The 21,795-nt window shown below is 40.3% G+C and overlaps 1 protein-coding gene across 5 annotated transcripts in view; it reads right to left on the reverse strand.

Moving 5' to 3' along the window:
* The window catches only part of Patj (PATJ crumbs cell polarity complex component), a 302,257-nt gene that overhangs the window by 241,221 nt on the left and 39,241 nt on the right, over window positions 1–21,795 (reverse strand). For all 5 annotated transcript variants that reach the window (XM_076934632.1, XM_034502319.2, XM_076934635.1 and 2 more), the window contains 4 exons: window positions 20,506–20,646; window positions 17,148–17,236; window positions 14,344–14,400; window positions 2,319–2,453 (listed from right to left, as the gene is read on the reverse strand). In XM_076934632.1, the coding sequence (XP_076790747.1) occupies window positions 2,319–2,453; window positions 14,344–14,400; window positions 17,148–17,236; window positions 20,506–20,646 (422 nt within the window). The remainder of the gene's footprint in view (window positions 1–2,318; window positions 2,454–14,343; window positions 14,401–17,147; window positions 17,237–20,505; window positions 20,647–21,795) is intronic.

Below are 21,795 nucleotides of genomic sequence, written 5' to 3' on the forward strand. Positions count from 1 at the left end.
AACATGCATTTTTAGAAATTGCTAAAATCAGGAACCACAGCTACCAAGCAGATTTATTAATTACCTTGTAGTTTGAATGTGAAATACTCCCCATAAGCTTCTGGTTTTGAATACTTGGCTTCTAGATGGTAGGGCCCTTTGGAAAGGTACTAGAAACTTTAAGAGGTAGGATCTCACTAGTGGAAGTGGTTCACTGGTTATGGACCTTGAGGGTTTATTGCCTGGCCCCATTTCCTATTCAGTCTATGCTTCTCTGACTGCAGGTGCAAAGTGACCAGCTATCTCACGCTCCTGCTACAGGTGCAAAGTGACCAGCTGTCCCACGCTCCTGCTGCAGGTGCAGTGACCAGCTGTCTCATGTTCCTGCTGCAGGTGCAGTGACCAGCTGTCTCACGCTCCTGCTGCAGGTACAGTGACCAGCTGTCCCACGCTCCTGCTGCAGGTACAGTGACCAGCTGTCCCACGCTCCTGCTGCAGATGCAGTGACCAGCTGTCCCACGCTCCTGCTGCAGGTGCAGTGACCAGCTGTCTCACACTCCTGGCACCATAGTTGTCCCACCATGATGGATAAGATCTCCTCAAACTGTAAGCCATAATAAAAGAGTAATGGAATGAACGAACAATGAAAAGAGAGTTAGGAAACACAAGCAAAGATATTCTGCAGCTAGCTAAGCAGAAAGCTGGGAACGTCAGCATCTTTTAAATCTTTCAGAAGGTCACTTCAAGGCAGTGTTGCTTAGAAGCCAGGTCATTAAACTGTGGATCACAACCCTGTATGTACAACTGAATGTAGGGCCATGAAAATACCAATAGTAAAGATTGCAGAAAGTACAATAAAGCACAAATAAATTTAAAATTGAGCGCATAATAAATCCAAGCTTTCTTCTGGCTACTTGTCCATGCTGCAGAACCTCAGCTTACTGTGGCCTTGGTTGTGAACATTCAACATGCACTGGACTATGTATGTCACCATGCCACACAACACCAAGAAACATTGCCTAAAACAGTGGATCAAAATGGAAACTATGCTGTTATTAGTCACACTGTTTTTACTTATAGAAATGTAAAAGTTTTAGCTGTCTACATAGCTAATGGGCAGAATGAGAGGTCCCAAGTTCGATCGCCAGCACCACCTAAATTGGAGACTGGAAGTATGCATACCTGAAATACAATGGTTAAATTATTTCCTGCCATCATTCCTCAGCCTATAAATGTCAAATTATTATATATTGACATTATATTACATTCAAATGTTTGATTTTTTTTTTAAATTGCTATGTGAGTTGTCGATTTGAGCATCATTAAAAATTGTTAAATGAATTTTGGCTTGGGATAAGGACAGAATTTTGAACAATTTCTGAAATAGTCCTAAACATCTGCTACTTTGTACTATGTATTTAGGCAAAACAACATACTTAGTATTGACAATTATAAAATCCAAACATTGATCAGATCTGGAAAATACTGAAGACGCTCTGCTCCTGCCATATCAAAGACAGCCAAGATTTAGTTCTTTATATGAAAGCACATGCATCTCAGTACATAAACCAGCTTTCATCTTTAATAAGTGGCAAAAATATAAGCATACCAAAGAATTATTATAATATAAATTAATGATTTATTGTCAGCAAATGTTTTATACCTGTTTTATACCTGTATCTACAGGACTGGGTAAAATTGCTCCAGAAACAAAGACTTCTGCCCTAAAATTGCTCTGGACTGACACTAGACTTGGTAACCTGCAAAAGCCATTGGAGGCAGCCCTACAGTGAGGGGAATCCCAAGAGGACAATCTTACAACTACACACAAGCCTGATGTTGTTCTACGCTTATCCTTACAGAAACAATCTACAGAGCCTGAAAATAAATATGACCATATGCTGCCAAAAAGAACCAGGGACCATGAGGCTGGAAAGTTGGCAAGGCATTTAAGAGCATCTGTTGCCCTTGTAGAGAACATCCAAGTTCTATTCCCAGCACCTAAAGCCCTCTTCTGACCATCAAAGTTACTAGGTACATATATTAGTGTACATATATACATGCAGGCAAAACACTCATATATACATATATCAAACTTTTTGTCAACCATTTAGACAAGCATTCAAAAGCATGCTCAAAGGCCTTATCAGCTAGAAAAAAGTAAATAATAATAATTTTAAAAAAAACCCAAATGTGGTATCTAATTCTGTATTACCCAGTAAGCTGTTTGTATTTCTTGATATAAATGGCTGGTATTAGTGACATTGCCAATCAGTGAACACAATTTCCTAGAACTTAACATTTTTGCCATGTACTTTTCTCCCCCTGTATGTTTTTACCTCGAGAAGTTCATCCTCTGGCTGCAGGAGGTTCAGGGTATCCAAAGGACCCCCAGGAACAACTGAGGAGATATAGTGGTGCCCATCAAAGGAGTCAACTTCCATACCAAGCCTGAGAGTGTGGATAGGCAGCAGCTGCAGAGAACACAGAGCAATGATATCAAACACAACAGAGACAGGACAGCTGTTAATCAACCCCCATCACCTGTCATTTAGACATTGAAACCCCATCTCTTAGAACCAAACACTAAAATCCTAAAATTTCCAACACAGCAAAGAAGTGGTAAGTAAAGTTATAAAATCACCTTTCTTCCTATTCTAAGACAAACCAGAGAGTCTGAGCTCTCTCCCCAGTATATATACACTGTGTTCCAGCGTTCTGTTGTGCTGCCACCTCAGAACACCCTACTTCCCCTTTACTAGCTAATTAACCTCCACTTACACTTTAGTACCAAAATAATGAAACTTCCTTACGTTCCAAGTTAATGAACATCCAAGCAAGGTCAGAACCACCTTGAACACACCTCAATCTCAGCTCAACAAACTGATTTCCTAATATTCTTCTCTCTCTTTTTTACCTGGGCTTAGGGTCAAACTCAGAGCTTCGGAAATGGTAGGTACCACAGAATTCCAGTTCCAGCCTTGTTTCTGCTGTTGTTTTAAGACAGAATCCCATGTAACATAGGATGGCTTCAGTTCACAATCCCTGTGGCCTTTCCTCTCAAATGCTACCGGTAGGCACCAGTACATGCACATAAGTTCTATTATCTTGATGCCCCAGAACAGTAGGCACTGAAGCTGACTCACTGGATGGGATGTGAACTAACACACACTCCTTCCTAGTAAGTCAGATTTCATAAGAACATTTCTTCTTTGGGACAATCATTTCTGCTCTGGGATTACTTCTGTTTGAAGAACTCTTGTGGGCAAAGACATGAGTCCATGTTGAAAGACTCAGTGTCAAAAAGATGAGTATCTTAGCTGCATTTATCTTTGCTGGCTATAAGACTCCGGGACACTCACCAAGTTTAACTTTAAAGGTTAGCTGTAGCTGTCTAAACTCAAATGAGGCAAACACCATGTTGTTTCACATTCTCGATATTAACAGTCTGACTATCTACACACCAGGGCCACTTGTAATTATTTTAGAGAAGGTGACAATCCTCTCCAGGTAGCAGTGCATCTCCGATGTGGCTTTTCCCATTGTTTTTCCTGTTCTCTGTGATTCCTCGTCCCTCACTAGTCTGGTCTAAGTCACAGTGTTGCACAGGACTTGATTCAGTCACCCAGGGCTCATTTCCATCCCATGATAATCATGCAGACGAATGTGAAGTGGCAAGCAGTCCAACTGACTAATAGTTACAAAAGGCACAAAGGCCTTGGGGCCCTAAGTTAGGTTTCTGAAAGAGTTGTTCCTAACCACCGAGTATTCTGGGCTGCTCTAGCCCGCTCCATGCATTGCTTACCCTAGTCTTCCTATGTGGCTTTTCCCACAGCTGCCACACCACTCTCTCGTGCAGTGACTATCAAATCACGTCTATCAAGGTAGGAGCTGGCTCATTTCCTTAGTAGCTCATTCAACAGAGGTGAGCCAAGACTCTCAGGTAAGTGTTTCTGTAATAAGTTTCCATGGGCCCTTCCTTGTGAGCCACACACAACAAACAGTGCATTGTTATATCTACCCAGAGACCATCTCCCACGGGGAGCTGGCGCTATCTTGCACAGAATTATGAAAGCAAATTGTTCAATTTCCAGGAATTCTGAAAGCTGGCTGGCTGTAAAATGTAGCCATATTTGAAATTAAGTTGTATAAAATTGCAATTAAATCAAGTTACAAATATATGTAGTAAGTACTCAAAAATCACTTCCTGACTACTTATTATATTGTGTTCTTTTACTCCCCTGACTGTAAGACATACATATTCCAATACCTTAGAAATATCCATCAGGTAGACAACTAAGGCGAAGTGGCAGAGGAAATGCTTGGTTTGTTTAGTTGTCCGCTGGGACAGGCCCTGGCCATGCAGAAGAGCCTCTAATAATAAAGTGATGTATGTGAGCTGCTTCAAAATTCAGTCGATCAGCGATGTCACTTTGGCAGTCTAGAGCTGGCCAGGACAGATACTGTAAATACTGCAGATTTGGGTGGTTTCATTCTCTTCCTGAGAGCTAGACCTTCACCACTATATCACTGATCTACCACAGATCCAGGTTATACTTATAGGCTGTACATTGCAGATAAGGCACTGAACAACAAGAAATGCAAGGCAGATGGAGGGAAGAGATACTTTAAGATAAAATGATCAGCCCTATGAATAGTCTGCTGGGGGTTCTTGTAGAAGGGAAACTGTTAAAGCTTGTATGTGAGTGAGTGAGTGAGTGAGTGAGTGAGTGAGTGAGTGAGTAGACGGTGTAGTGATTATTTCTACATGAAAATAACTACCCAAGTTATATATAAAAAAAAATTGCTGTCCATACCAAGAAACCTTTACCACATATCCCATCAAAGGTTAAGCATAAAAAGATAAAACAAGGGAAGTGTCTCTAATCTCCTTCTTGTCCCCTCCAACTACTGATCAGTTCACCAGGAGGATGCCCAGCCCCTTATCTGTGGGACCCAAAAGCTAAGAACAGGCTAGGCACCGAGACTCACTCATGGCATCCATGGCTCTCCAGACAGGGCTGAGCCCTTGAAGGCTATTTTTTCATATATCTGTAAATGCCATATGCTCTCTCGAAAACTTAATCTGCAAACAAACTACATGCTTCATCTTCAATTACGATGAACCAGAAATGATGTTTATGAAATCTGTCAATCTGGGGAAAGCCTACCTAATATTAGTTCTGAATCTAAATTGGAGTGCAGCTGGGTTTGTGGGATGTCATGTTCCATTGCTGCAGGCTTCTCTGCAGGAGCAGCACTGTTTAATTACCTGTCCCATCTGCATTTAGCACCAAACAAATCAACCATTTCATCTGTCTTCTAGTTGTCCACCTTTTTGGTACACTGAGTTCTCAGGCAGAGCAGAAAGCGCTACAGTGACAGGCGTGGGTGGGTACAGCAGAAGATCGATGGCACCACACACATTCCTTATTATGGCTTTGATGCTCCTTCAATATGGATTTCCTGGGTTTTACGGAAACTGACAAACTGATTCTGCTCTGATAGGTAAGGGGTATAAGTAGGGAAATTGGATGTATCTGAGGAAGGTGTGACCAGTGGGTGTACTGTGTAAAACTGACAAAGAAAGAGGAGACTAAGAAAACTGGAGCCAGCCGGGCAGTGGTGGCACACGCCTTTAATCCCAGCACTTGGGAGGCAGAGGCAGGCGGATTTCTGAGTTCGAGGCCAGCCTGGTCTACAGAGTGAGTTCCAGGACAGCCAGGGCTACACAGAGAAACCCTGTCTCGAAAAACAAAAAAAGAAAGAAAAGAAAACTGAAGCCTTCAATCCATCATAAAGAACCTGTCATGAAGCAAACCACAGCACATGCACTCAGCTAAGAGCTCTACTTTTAGGATCCAAAAACAAGATAAGCAAATGCTCAAGTGGAAATACATATGCTGTCGCACCAGGGCAGAAAAACTTCTGGAAAGGACTGTTCCAAGGAGGTGTCAATAGGGTGGGGGAGGATATCTCGAAGAAAAAAAAATTAAACTCAAAATAAAACAGAATAGAATAGAAAGAACCCCAGGGTTGGTTCTCATCAGATGCACAAACACACTAAGTGAAAATATTAAAAACCCATTCATATTCGAAAGCACAAAGTCACTATATTTAGTATAAACAAAAATCAAATATTCCAAGATGAAGGCTACATGTTCTTGAAGAAGGAGGATACTTCATTTCCTTAGAAGTCAGGCAAATAATCAACTAATCCAACAAAGCAGCACTTACTCAGGGTTGGCTCATCTCTTCTAAAATTTTAGTTTTGAATATTGAGAAATATGCTAATATAATTATGTTACTATACTATGTTAATATATTGATATATAACATTGTTATATATGATTATATATTATACATAATTAAATATTCTGACATATCATGTTAATATACTATGTTAATATATTGACAATTCTTTTCAACTTCTCTGGGACACAGAGAGTTTTAGATCAACTGCGCTGCATTGGGAAGAAAGACACACACATACACAGAGAAAGACAGAAAGAGACAGGGAGACTAGGATGAGGGAGGGAAGGAAGGAGGGGAGACGGAGGAAGGGAAGGAGGAACAGAGACAGAGGATGCTCTAATGTTTCTAACATGAAACTTGCCCAAGTGACTGCACAGCTCCAGATACCTATGTCTCTGTTTTCCACACCACAAAAATCACATATGGAAGAACTGGTAAGAGTCTCTGCACCCAGGTGACGAATGGGAAAGGAACTTGCTTTTCATCGTACATCCTCTATATATTTTGAATTTTAAGACTCATCTATACATTATCTACTGAGAATTTTGAAAGAAAAGAAAAAGAGGCTAAGTATGGTGATATACATTTAATCCCTTTGGACTCAGGGGCAGGAGGATCTCTGTGAATTTGAGATCAACCTGGTCTACAGGGTGATTTCTAGGGTTACATAGTAAGACCCAGTCTTGAGAGAGAGAGAGAGAGAGAGAGAGAGAGAGAGAGAGAGAGAGAGAGAGAGAGAGAGAGAGAGAGTCACTCCTACTGACTTACTGCTATGCCCACAGATCAATGCATTTCTCAAGTCTCTACAGAAATGCTTCTTGCAGTGGGTGACTTGCAATAGAAACACTCAAGTGGTCACTGTGAAGAGGATAAGAAACTGTGGAGTATCCAACCTGCAATGGGATGTACAAGTCATATTTCTCCCACAAGGCCCGGGATCCTTGAGAAGACACAGCAGAAAGATTGAGAGCCTTGTGTGGGGGTAGGGTGGATAACCACGCTCTACAGACACAACAGGGAAGTTAGAATATGAACCCATTGTAATTGTGAGAGTGTGCACAAGACCTACATAAACTTAAGCCAGACAAAATCCCAGCATGGTTGAGGGTTGAGAAAAGATAAGCACAAAATCTCACCACTAAATACGTTTCCCAGCATTTAACAGCTGCTAGGAAAAGGAGAGGAAGTTTTCTTTAATTGTTTGACCCCTGATAAGTCAGCCACAGGTCAGAGCAGGACCCAAGAGTAGCGGCTAGGCAAACAGCTGGACTCAGTGAAAGGAGGGAGAAAAGGCAGCAGCAGCAAACTTCAATCTGTATGAGGAGAGGTGGGATGGATCTAGGTAAAAATTTCATGGGTCGTTATGATCAAAATGCACTCATTGTAGGAAATTTTCCAAGAGTAAAATTTTTATTTTTGAAAAAGGTAAAAGAGAATAATATAGGCTTAGTATACAATAACTCATGATGTCTTTACTAATTCTTCTACTTACTAGTTATATATGTCTTTAGAGGCTTTTTTTGTGGTGGTGGTTTTGTTGTTTTGTATTATTTGAGATAGAATAACACATTATCTTTAGCTGGTCCTGAACTCACTATAAAGCTGAGGATGTCTTTGAACTTCTGATTTTCCTGCCTCTACCTCCTATGTGCTGGAATTACAGGCATGCAATGCCATAGCCTGTTCATCTGGCAGGAGGAACTGAATCCATGACTTTGTTGATGCTAGGCAAAGAGCTGACCAACAGAGCTACACCCTTCCTCTTTTATTTATTTATTTATTTATTTATTTATTTTATTTTATTTATTTTTTTGGTCAGGGTTTTACTTTATTTACTTTATTTTTCTGGGAATGGCCTAACTCATAATTCTTCCTCTGTTTCCCAAGTGAGGATATTATAGGTGTGTGCCAGCTCAATGAGCTGCGTATGAACTTAGGAAAGAAACCTTGCCTATCATATCCCCATATGGAAATGAGAAAACCATGCTGCAAACCAGGAAAGAGCACTTTTAAAGCAGAGATCTGACCCAGGTGACAGAATGGGGATGCTACTGCAGCCCCTAAAGAGCCCAGATTATCCACCACCTTAAAATGAGTCTGTTCGCCACAGAGGGAGACAAAACCGCATGTTCGTGTTCACTTGCTCAGGAAATATATTTAAAAGGAAAGAAAGTGAAATCTGTTGACCTGTCTCATCCAAGCTGCAGAACAGGGCCTTTTCTGTTTCTGTACACAAGGTATTACTGATTCTCACTCACATTACAGTGGACAGCCAGCACAAAGTCATAAGATGAGGCTAACATCCTTCCTTACAGAACTGTGTTCATCTTAATAGTAAACACTTGCCAAGAAAGCCATCGCTAAAAGTGCACGTATCCCCAGATGCGGGAAAACCTCGCTGGTGTCATGATTTACAGCTTCCTAGAAGTAGAGCTGCTAATGCTCAAGCCTCTGCAAAGAGCTTCTACCTCACAGGGAAACCTTATCTATTATCAGAAGCTGTCACGAGTGACAACTTTTTTGCATCCTTAAGGTTGGCTATAGGGAGGCCACCATCTAAAGAAAGCCATAGGTTGGCAGCACTTGCTTATAGTCTTAAAACCCTATCCTCCTGATGAAACTGTGGGCAGGGTAGAAGCTGGACTTCAGCTCACCACACCCTGCTTCAATCCTTCCATCACTGGGTCCTGGTATCCTGGACAAAGTCCATGCCTACCACTCTGCATTTCTAATGAACCTCAGTTAGCATTTTCCCATTGTTAAGTTTGACCCAGATGGATGAAAAACCTTTTATTCCTCTCACATGCTAGTCCTTTGCCACAGCCGGGGTGGGGGTGGGGGGGGTGTCTGTTACTTAGTTCCCAGCGGGATACATTCTTCTTTTTAAGACCAAGTTCAGCCATTCCTTGTCTCCCTGGCCTCTTCTAAATCAGCTAATGACATTGAGGAGAAAATAGAATAGAAGTCACTAGAGAGAATAAACAAATGGGTGACAAGTAGAGAAGAAAGTCTGATGTACCACAGCACTAGGATCACTAAAGTGTACAATATATCATACATTCACAAACGTATACATTATACACTGTATACATATACACCCCAGAAGTAAAATTATTATACTTCAATTGAAAAAAATACAACATGAAGGGAAAAGAACTACTTTGGTTTTTGTTTTGTTTTGTTTATTCTTTCAAAGATTTAACTGTTGATTTTTAAAGAGGACATGAAGGGTAACTTAAATAGAAAAACAGCATAGAGCCATATGTCTCAAAATTATTCTTGTAAGAAAACAAAAAAGATAACCACTTTTTCAAAGATAGGTGAATAAGATGACTTTAAAAACTGTATCCTTTTCAATTTCCTAACCATAGCTGTTTATTCTGAGTCTTAGAATACATGTTTCATGAAAGAAATTAAACTTTTTACACCTGAACAATAAAAGGTTTACTAAAATACAAATGGCAGCATGGGGGCGGCAACTGGACACTGACAGGCTCCTAGCTCTACCATGCCTTCCACACTCCCTGTACAACGCATATTTGGCAATTAGAGCTCTACTGAATCCTAATAGGCTGGTCTTTTCCCCTCATTTATTTATTTAACTGAGCATACAAAGTAATGTGTTTCATTCAGCACTGACTTACTTCGTCTCTTTTGAGTCTCCTATGTATGTGAGCTTGGCCAGGGAGTTGAGGCAATCTTCTTGCCTCAGACTCCCAGGGCTGCAACTCTCCCCAGCTTATCATGGTATTTTCAAACATATGGCTCTATGCTGCCTTCCTACTTAATTTATCCTTCATATCCACTTTAAAAGTCAACAATTAAATCTTTGAAAGAATTTTTAAAAACAAAACAAAACAAACAAACAAACAAACAAAGTAGTCTTGCCCAGTTCTGTTAACCCGATTTCTTCACTTACAGTAGTTCTCTGGATCTACAGGTAGATACTATCACATGATCCTGTGTTCCTGTTCAAGCCCAGATTCTGAGTTCTATGGGATCAGAGACCTATTCATTTGTCCCTACAAGTGCTACCACAGTATGTGGCAAACAGTGGGAATTCTACTTGTAGATATTTCAGGAATGAGTGATGCACACTCAGCTGCAGCCTGTCTGCACTATTATCTAGCTATACAACTGTCATTCAATTTATAAGGCCTCCTATAACCTCACCCGTGAAATGGGTTTTGATTGGCTAACATCTTCTTTATATATTGTAGGAAGAAAAATGAAAAGGTACTGACTTATGATTTAAATGTGCAATCATTTTAAAGTGGATATTTTTAGTGGATATTTTATTTTTGTTTTGTTGTTGTTTCTGAGACAGCATTTCTCTGTGTAGCCCTGGCTATTCTGAAACTTGCACTGTACACCAGCATGGCCTTGAACTTATTGACTGCATGCCTTAGTACTGGGATTAAAACTGTGTACCTCCTCTCCTAGTTTATAAGTGGATTTTTAAAAAGCTATGTTTGGGGCTGGAGTAATGGCTCACTGGTTAGGAGAACCTGGTGCTCTTCCACAGTACCCAAGTTCAGTTCTCAGGGCACACATCAGATGGCTCACGAACACCTCTATCGACAGCTCCAAAAATCCAATCCCTCTTCTTGCTTCCACAGTCACTAAGTACATGTACACAGACACACACAGACACACACACACACACACACACACACACACTTAAAAGTTATGCTGTTTAGGTCATAAGTCAGTAACTTAAAGAGAAATATCCTACAGACCTTAATAACTTAAAAATCAGCATAAAAAATTGAAAATGTTAGGTAGAAAACTTAGACAGATTTTTGCCTCATACATATTAAGCAAAACAAATAGCAAATACACAAAGATACACAGGGAACAGAGAAATATCAAGACTGGTGCAATCTGGGGGAAAACTTTTCTCTTTTCTTCCACTGTAGGGGAGGGAACAAATATAAAAACAGTATCAAGTAAATAATTAAATGTTTTAAAAACAGTATATATGATAAAGAGCTTTTGAAAGATCATATTCTAAAAGTTCTGGACACATGTACCTAAGACAGAAAACCACCACTTATCACTGAGCTGTACAAATGAAGGCATATGTCAAATCTATTTACATTTCATCTCCACCACCACCAAGTCTTATTATTGTTCATAGTACGTTGCAAAGAAAATTAAGCTGGTTATTTCATGTCCTAAATTGCCCCCCTAAAATGTCATCTTCTAAACCCAGAGCATGTGTGGATGAAATCTGAGTCACTTAGGAAGCAGAAGCAGAAAAACAGAATTCTTCACCTGCCTTGGCAACATGGCAGGAACTCACCACAGTGACAACTCAGAGGTACTGAGGGTGAAGACTTTTAAATGTTCCCAATCTTTAAGAACCCTTTCCTGTCTAAAGTTGCTAGCCATTTGTTTCCCTATATACATGAATTGCCTAATAGTCTCAAGTTACTCTATCTTTAGTAAATGACTAATTTTATTGTTGTTCTTCCACTAATATAACAATGCAAAGATCATTTTCTGGTTTGTTGTCATCTAGAATCCACTGTACACCAGAGCACATGGCAGAGTGCATATCAGTATCTCAGAATGAACAGCTGAATGCATGGGCAGCATTGTAGAACATGGTTCTCAAGGTCTTTCCATCTTCTTATGTCGTTGACTGGATACAACTCTACTGCACAGAGGCTATGTGGGGAAGCTGGTAGCAGGGACTAGGGAATGAAGGCATGATAATAGCATCTGCCTGCAGAATCAATCACATTGTTTAAAATATACACAAGACATGCTTTGTGTATAGTCCCTCTAATGCTTGTTAGGGACTATTAGGATACTAGCCTCGTGCTTTTTGTCATGGGAGCACCAAAGGGCAAGTTGTGTGATGAACTGAGCCTGGTCTGGTCATGTTTTAAAGCCAAAGGATCTCTAAGATCTATAGCTATGACAAAGAAGGTTTAAAACTAATCAGAAAAACCGTGACTAGTCAAGTAACTACTGAACTCAGATGGACTAGTACATGCTTTACCCCCACGCTGAATAAAAATCTCCCAACATATTTAGATGGTTTTATTACTCAACAACTACCGTCAAAAGATGACACTGTAATTAACTAGCTATAAAGAACAATGTTAATTTTACATTGTGAATCTGAGGAGAGCTTGGTCAGCCAGACAACATGGAGTCCATGAGGAACTGACTTGAAATGCAGCTGAGTTAAGAAGGAAAGAAATATTCTCCACTATCGGCCTTGAGAATCCAACCCCATAAAACAATGGCCAGCAAGACAGCTCAGCATATAAAGAAAGGGGCTTCCTTATAGGCCTAATGACACAAGTTCAATCCTCAGTTCCCACAAGGTGGCAGGAGAGAACCAGATCTGAAAAGTTGTCCTCTGATCTCTGTACCGTGATATGAGGCCTGATCACACACATACACACATATACATGCATGCGGAAGAAACAGTAAAACATCTGAACACATACTTAGCTTAAGAAATCTGTTGGGGGCCGACTTTTAGCAGAAAGCGGCTATCAGCTTTGCAGCCATCTTGAGCCATATACCCTGACATGAGACTTGGATTACAATAGCCTACAACAGCTGAGCACACTCCGATAATCTTGGTTTAGATACCTTGGGTGTGTGAGATTAAAGGGGTGTGAGATTAAAGGTGCATGACTTAAGAGTGTAACCTAGAGATCAGATTTAGAGACAAGACCTAAGGGCATGATTAAAGGCGTGACCAAAAGTTGTGGCTTAGAAGTGAGACATATAAAAGGCTAGAGGCAGACAGAGAAACAGATTACTTGACATTAGGTAGAAGACACTTGGCTCTAGTCAGAACAATTAGGACAGTACAGGAGAACAATTTGGAGGAACAGAGAAGGAGAATAATTTGGAGTAACAGAGGACACTTCAAGGAGTACAACTAGGGACTAGGAACTAGGAACTCAAGACTTGGGACTTGGACTAGGAAGAGAGACTGAAGAATAAACGGGATGGAATCACACTCTGTCTGGTCTCCATTCTTTGAGTCTGTCCTCACTCTCTCTCTTGCTGAACCCTGACCCGTGGACCGGAGCGGCAGCTTTGACTGTGATACAGTGGCCGCCAAACACGGGACAGCCCGGGCCTCAACATTTTGCTCGGGCCACGACATTTTTGGCCTCCCGAACGTGGGGCTAGTGAGGTTCTCAACAGAAATCCACATGAGACAGATAACTATTCTTGCTAAAGACTTACTCGTGTGTGTGTGTGTGTGTGTGTGTGTGTGTGTGTGTGTGCGCGTGTGTGTGTGCACATGTGTACCCATGGAGACCACAGGAAGGCTAAGGTCCTCTAGAGCTGAAGTTACAAGCACCCAACCTGGTTGCTGGGAACATAACTCAGGTGTTCTGGAGCAGCAGCACAGGCTCTTAACCAACAGCCCCACTCTCCAGCCTGGAGAGAACTTACTGTAAACGCTGTCTCTGAATGGAGAGTCTAAGGTGGGCTCAATGATAAGGTCCCTGTAGGAGTGCAATACTGAAACTCTGGGAATAAACAATCCTTCCTTTTCTATTATTTGTTGTGAAGGCCATGTATAATGGTCTCTATTTTAATCAGTGAGGTTCTGAATGTCTAGGGTAGAAACTACAAATTGCTCTGTAAGGAGAAGACAGACTCTGCCCAAGCACATAATGGCATGTGCTCGACAACAATAGTGATTACTTCAGATAGATTAAGTCAAGAACAACAAACTCAAAGTCAACCATGTTTTCTGTCCCTGAACATCCAGACATTATGTTTCTCAAAACCTATTTCTGTTCCAGACTGTAGAAAACCTCTCCCAAAAGTCTCCATACAACACCTGAGGAACTGACACACTTACCTGTCACCTTCAAGGCTACTGTGCCAGAGTGAAACTTGGGCTTCTGGCTTCCGGAAATGGCATAAGGATTCCACCTTCTTTCCAGCCTTATCTAACCATTTGTATCTGTTATTACTGACAGCCTCACTCACTTCTGGAACACCTGTGTGATTAAGTTCTGAAGACTTTGGGTCATGCCACTTCGCTTCTTCAGCAAGAATGTAAAGAAAGCTCACCACAGCAATGAAGTGGAGCAGCACTTTCAGCCAAGTGCCTACCTTTGAGTACTTCTGTAGCTCCTCGTCATCTGCAATCTGTGTGTCCAAAGTGGCTACCTAGAATTAGAAGAAGACCATTTCCATATGTATAAGTGTAATTTTATTTGCTCCTTCATATTCTGAAATTTATTAGCAAACCCAGCACACTGATGACTAATCTGAAAATCTCTACCCAGTATTTCTGAAATCCATAAGTAGCACACAGCAATACGTTTGCATTTCTGTATTCACTACACTAATCTCTTCATCCTACATCATCCACAAGTTGAACTGAAGGTGATATGTAAATTGGTGTCTTGTCCTTCTACATGGGCTATATTTTATTAACAGACTTAAGTCATCAATGAAGTACTTTTCTTTACAATTCATTTCCACGGATTGTCTACCAATAAAACTCAGACTATTATTTGAACAACACACACACATTTGATCTTTTGGTATTGAAAGATTGCTCAAACTTTGATGAAGGTATACTAGGTGTTTGCACTGAAACCAGTTGTAACTTACTTATGATTCCTAATACAAGGAAAATACTACATAAACATGTCTCAATATACTGTTTAGGAATGTTGATGTGAAAACAAATTTGTACCTGTTCAGTTATGATGAAAAAATTTTCCCAAATGTGTTGAAACTACAGCGAGAATGAGGAATCCATAAACATGGAGCAAATAGATATGATGGTCTGTCTAACTATGCTAACTTTATATTCTATGATCCCTTAAATTTTAATAAAAATTTTATTGTTGGACCACCAGATGACTAAGCAGGAGGCTAGAGAGATGACTTGGCAATTAAAATCATGCTTATTTTATTCTACTTTGTTTTTTTACAGAGGAGCTAGGTTTGATTTCCAGACCCCCATGGTGGCTCACAACCATCTGTAACTCCAGTTACAAAGAATCTGACACTGTCTTTTGGCCTGTATGGGCACCAAGCACAGAAGTGGGTCATATATACAAACACTCAGTCAGGGATTTACACAGAAAATAAAATATTTTTAAAAATGAATCACCAGGAAAAACCTCTTGCTGCACAAGCTCAATGAGCTGAGTGTGATCTTTAAAACAAATGCAAAGGTAGACGAAACTGGACTCCTGAAAGTTGTCCTCTGATCTCTACATGTACACCCATATTCACACACACAATTATAATATAGAATATTAAAACAGTTTACACTTGACAAACCAAGAGCATTGCCATTTTAAAATTTCAAGCTGAGGTCTTAACTTCTGCAAGTCAGTCATGGAGGAGATGGTGGCAGGAGGATCAGGAGAAGTTCAAGGATAGCCTCATGTAACAGAGTTTTAGGCTAACCTACACAAGACCCTGTGTCAAATCACTACCCCCTGCTCCACAAACAAACAGATCAGCAGGACTCTGGAGGAAAGCACAGTAAGAACAGTGAAATGTGTGTGTTCATTCACTCATCTGCCTTCCAAGCTTCCCCTGTATCCCTACAACTTTAAAGGAATCACCATAAATATCCAACTTCAATTCTCTCTCCCAGCTAGCCTCCACTTCACCATGTGATATACAAAAATCTGATATATAGAGAATAAAACTTTTACACACACTTACACACACACACACACACACACACACACACACACAGGACAGTTGGTAAAAGCTTGGCTAGCATACAGAAAGCCCTGAATTTGAGCTCTCATAAACAAGGCATGATAGATGATAATAGTTCATGTCTGTAATTCCACAACTGGTAGTGAAGGAAGACCACAAGTTCCAGGTTATCCTTAGCTACACAGCAAGTCTGAGGCCAGCTTAGGCTACATGAGATCCTATATCAAAAAAGCAAAAACAAAAACCCTATGATACAACTGGTGAGCCATGTAGTCTCTGAACATATACCACTGATGGTAGAGCATAAGTGTCTAGTGACAGTGTTCTATGACCTGGAGAGCCTGCAGCTACAAGAACTAACAGACAGGCCCAGAGTGAGCAAGAAAACAACCATGTGACTTATTATTTATCTAAATTAATTATCTACATTTTTTCTAGTGACAGTGCCAGACATCCAAAATCAGAAATAAAGAGTCCGGCATTGATGACAGCCCAATATTAGTGAGCACATACATAAGAATATGTGTCAGAGCTACATACCAAGACCTTGCCTCAAAAGACAAAGTATGAGACAGTAGATATTTCTTGGCATGTTTGATGACCACTGATGAGACTTTTCTAACACAGTTTTGTGCTTTCAAGTGGACTCACTGGGGGAAGTCTAACCAATCCTTTCCTGGCCAACTGTAGTAACAGGTGAAAGGAAATCTAGCGGCCGGCTGGCAGTATAACCTCATGCCTCACACCTAAGTTACTTCCTGTTCTCCTAAAGACATTTCATAATCATTCTTTCATTTTTCTCATAAAACTGTAAGATTCTTTGTGAAACATAGGACTAATATCCACAGCCCTTTCAGTGTACAATAAAACAAACAGGTCATAAAAGCAACCATAAAGATGCCAGCCATTTTAAGCAGCTGATTCAAGTTATAAATTTACAGGCAAGCTCTCACCCTCCTAATGTACTTCTTGTTGTTGACTTAAATGGCTTCAACATGAACTGAGTGTCTGATAATTGTAAGTGAAGTTTGTGTACAGTCCTTAATTGTTCTTATAGCTTAAAATGCTTTAAAAATTGATTGATTGCTCTAATCGGAAAGGAAGACAGGAAGAAAACAATAAAGGCAGCCTGTGCCTTCTTTGACTCTTATATTTTAAATTACAGTGTTACGAGAATAACATGAAATGAAACTTTCTATTAAAATATATTTTTTAAAACATACCATGACTTCATAATCTGGGCCCAGTAGGTTTTCCCATCTGGATTTCAGCTCATTTTCTGAAGAGCCTGGGACTTTCTCTGGATATACATCTATTTAAAAAAAACAAAAACAAAAAACAAAAAAAACGAATGTTGAAGCTACTGTGAGCCAAACATACTTAACTAATAAATTCTTCAATAACAGTTCAGCTTCAGTAGGTAAAGGGGAAATGAGGAAATAGGAAAATGTATTCATTTAAATCTACCTGGTAATGTAAATCAAAGTGACTTACGAGACTAATAGAAACTGTAAAACCACCTATGGTTAAATTGTGAAGGGGCTTTTGTTCAGGAATGCTTTTAAGGGAAGAGGAAGTGATGAATTACAAGTGAAATTTGAATATATACTTTCAATATAGATATCCTATATGCCTGGCTTAGCTTTATTTGTAGGTCTTGCACAGATCTGATTTAAATGTTAATCTTTTCAGAGTAGTACCATTCTTCCTCTCCATGGAGATAGTAAGTGCCTACGGAGCTATCACTGTAATCAACAAGACACAGAGAAAAAACACTGCGAGGCTCCCACATGACAGAACGGACAGAGAGGCTGGCCAGCTAAAATCTGATGTTTATCAGATAGAAGCTTTGATTTTACAACAGCCTTTTGTTACTGCTTAATTACTAAGATATTTGTATCTTTACAGTGCTCCTGACTTAATGGTGCCACTGTTGTGCCGGTGAGATCATTTTAAAAGTTAAGACAGATTTGAAGTGGCAGGCCTATACTCTCAGAGCAGCGAGCAGTCTGAAGAATACCTAACAGATAAAAGTCTAGGTACTCAAACTATCATCTGCACCTACATCCACACCAAGAGCAGAGGATGAAAAGGTCTCAGGTTGTTTTAAGGGAACACTGTCACAGTGACACAGCCATCTGCCCACAGTCAAACATAGCATGCAGCATCAGCCCTTTCAGCTTCAGAACTGCTCACTCTGGCTGCACAGAAGGCTTAATTACATACTACAAATCATTAAGTTAACTAGGCTAACTTCAGACTCAGAGACTAAGACTAATGCACACTAAAGAACTTAAATTACTCCACTTACAAAAGAACATCCAGGAAATAACTATGTTAACTGATATGCTAGATTACATTTGGGGGCAGCTAATCAAAGATTTGATTAAAACAAGGACCAAACTCATTTGGGTGGCATACACTTTGTGAACATTTCCTTATGGAAGTATGAGTTCTTACCAGTTTCCTTTTTTTGTTTTTAATTTCTCAGTATTTGAGGTGAGGGAGACTGGGGGCAGGGGCGCGGGAAAGGGGTAGTGGTCTACAGGCCACAGCATACATGTGGATGTCCGAGGATGTCTGTGGAGTTGGTTTTCTCCTTCCACCTTCCAGGGATTCTGGGAATTAACCCTGGGTTTCAGGCTCACTGCCAGTGCCTTTACCCACTACACCATCTTTCTGGCCCCATTACCAAAATCTTTAAAAGTTTCAACAGTTTGCCTGTTCAGTTTCTTCCAGGTGTAGTTTCATATCTGCTTAGTGACACTGAACAAAATCTGCAATGTATAGAGAGAACTCTACGCTTACATAGTAGTCAGAGGTAGAACGGCAAAGGTTCAATGAAGTGAAGAAACACTGTCACTTCACCAATTCCCTTGGGGCTGTTTTTTACCTTTGAGGTGAACAACGAAAACACCGGACAACAATGTGTTTTAAATCACAGCTCAAAGGCCAGAGACTCATCTACTTGTAGCAACTCAAGAAAACAAAACAAAAACAAGCAAACAAAACAACACAAAAAGGCACAAAAGGCTAGGCTCATCACACAGGTGAGAGAGACTAACAGCACAACAGCCAGGAGAGGTCAGCATACTTGCAAACTGAAATTATACACATGCATGGGGAAATGCAGTGAAATTCATTTTAAAAATATGAGTACAATTCTGTGTCCACATGGTGGTGTACATGTTTAATCCCAGCACACAACACAGAAGGTAACAGCAGCAGCAGCAGCAGGCAGATCTCTTTGAGTTGAAGCCAGCCTGGTCTACACAGCAAGTTTCAGGCCACCAGGGCTACATTGTGAGACCACACTGGGTCAGGCGGCAGGGGTGATGGGGTCAGGAGAAAAGAAAAGGAAAAAAAAAATGGGTAAAGCAGAGGGGAAGTGGAGTGAGGAGTGCTGTGAGTTCTGGGCTATCCTGGGCTATACAGTAATGCCTTTTCTCAAAAACAAACAAAATAATAACAATAGTAATGAGGTAAAATACTACTAAGACTATTTCTAATTTCAAGATTACTTGATTTTTACCTAGTAATCCTTTGATACTTATCTGAGCTCAACTAAATTAAAAGAATAACAGTTAATTGCACTCTAACAGATGCAAAGGGGTTGGAAGCTCCTAAACCTTTATCTTGAGTGAGACACTAACACCTTCCTTCCAGCTACCTTTCCTAACATAAAAAAAGCAAAAGCCAGCTTCTCTGGAACACAAATGTAAGAAATATTTAACTAGTTTCACTTAGCTGAAGACCTCTGTAGAAGGAACCAAGCTGTAACTCTGATTGCAGAAGGGAGTTCCAATGACAACTGAAGTATTAAAGTATAGTGTCAAAGGTCAAAGCTGGAAACAGTTCAAAAATTTAGATATAAAGCAGCCTAGTCACTTGATGCAACGTATGAAAAATTGATGTTATTAACTTTGATAAAAAGAAAACACACACACAGATAAACACACAAATGATAGATGATATAGGTGAATAGATAATATATATAAATACAATTTATATCTAAATAAGTAATCTAAGTAAGAATACTTAATCTAAGTAAGAATACACAGTGATTAAAATGCTGTTAGTTATTGCATACTAATAAATATGCATTTGAAGCACAATTAAACAAAAATACATTTGGTGCTCTACTACCAAATAGGTTCACATTATGTTAAAGATTACATTCAAAATACCCCATTTTATTTAAATTTTGGGGGTGGAGTGTGAGGTTGGTGTTAGTACTAGGGACTGAACCTAAGGTTGGTGGTAGTACCAGGAATTGACCCTAGAGCCTCAAACAAGCACTCTACAATGATAGGACATCCCTAGAAAAAGAGCCCATCTTAAATTGCTAAGGTGTCTCGACAACATGAGCTTCCATCAGATCTAAACTGCTTTTATATGGGTCATTGGTAGCTACCTGGTTGTTAGAATATTTGTAACTTCACAAAGTTCTTGATGTGATATTGCCTTTATTGCATAGCTTTGAGTCTGACTCTGTGGATGGCACACCATATTAACTATAGAGAGGAAATGGTTAATAAACAAACAGGTTGAAGTACTCCAAAGTAAAGGCGTTGGGCCTACCTGGTTTTTCTAAGGCTTGTACAGTGTCCTTTTTTAGATTATCCGGTCTTTCTCCAATTTCCTCTGCTTCGATACTCAAATTGGTTTCTGGTTCCGGGGATTCAGTTAGTTCTGGTACTTTAGGTGGCTCTGCAACAGTTTCTGAAATAAGAATTGTGGCTTAAATCACCAGTCCTGTTGGGGTGGTGACCGAATCCAAATGAGCTTATTTCACTCCCATTTGCCCTTCCCAGGACCTCGCTGCGCATGACGCCTTTGTACGAAAGTGTTCTGTGAGGTAGTTAATCACAAAGATTGCTTGACAGTATTCAAAGAATGAGGAAGTACAGAAAATGAAAGTGAAAAGCAAAGCTGAACCTCAACAAAACAGGGAAAGATGATTTACTGTAGCTTTAGAAAGGGAAAGAGATAAGAAAGCATCAAGGAGAAGGCTGTATATTCTTGCTGTTGTGGAAAGGTATTAAGCAACATATGCAAATAGGCTGGACCATCAAGCTGATGTGAGCAGCCACACAAGCAACCTCAGAGACTGGGGCTTGGGGTGCAGATGGCGCCCCGCTTTTTTCGCAGCTGAAGCAAATAAAGTTCAGCCAAGTTGCCAGCAAACCACTAAGTGTCTTTCAACAAAAGAAAGGCTACACAAGCGACAGTTTAGAAGAGTTTCTGTTTTTTAAAAAAAAAAATAATTACCATCATTTGAAAAGAATTTTCTAAATTTTAACATATCTTTTTTTTTTTTTTTTTTTTTTTGGTTTTTTGAGACAGGGTTTCTCTGTGTAGTCCTGACTGTCCTGGAAGTCACTCTGTAGACCAGGCTGGCCTTGAACTCAGAAATCTGTCTGCCTCTGCCTCCCAAGTGCTGGGATTAAAGGTGTGTGCCACCACTGCCTGCTTAACATATCATTTTTAATGTGTACAGCATTTTTGCCTTCATGCATGTATATACATCAAGTGTGGGCCTTCTGACTTCAGAGGACCGAAGAGGGTGTCAAATCCCTTAGAACCAGAGCTATGAATGGTCATGAGCCATCATGTGGGTGCTGCAAACCAAATCTGGGCCCTCTGTAAGAGCACCAAGAGTTTTAATCATGAGCAGTCTCTTCAGCTCTTTGTAAAAGAATTTTTATTAAAAGTACAAGGTATAACCTGAGAGAAGACAACTCCACCTGGGGCCACAGGGTCCAGGCAGGAATGAACACCAGGATAATCACCAGTCTGGCACTACTGGGGCAGACAGGGAACTGGCCTGAGACAACCACCAGTCCAGTGCCAGGAAGGCTCAGGAAGGCA

The sequence above is a fragment of the Arvicanthis niloticus genome, chromosome 5 (genome assembly GCF_011762505.2).
Source record: "Arvicanthis niloticus isolate mArvNil1 chromosome 5, mArvNil1.pat.X, whole genome shotgun sequence".
NCBI classification, from domain to species: domain Eukaryota; kingdom Metazoa; phylum Chordata; class Mammalia; order Rodentia; family Muridae; genus Arvicanthis; species Arvicanthis niloticus.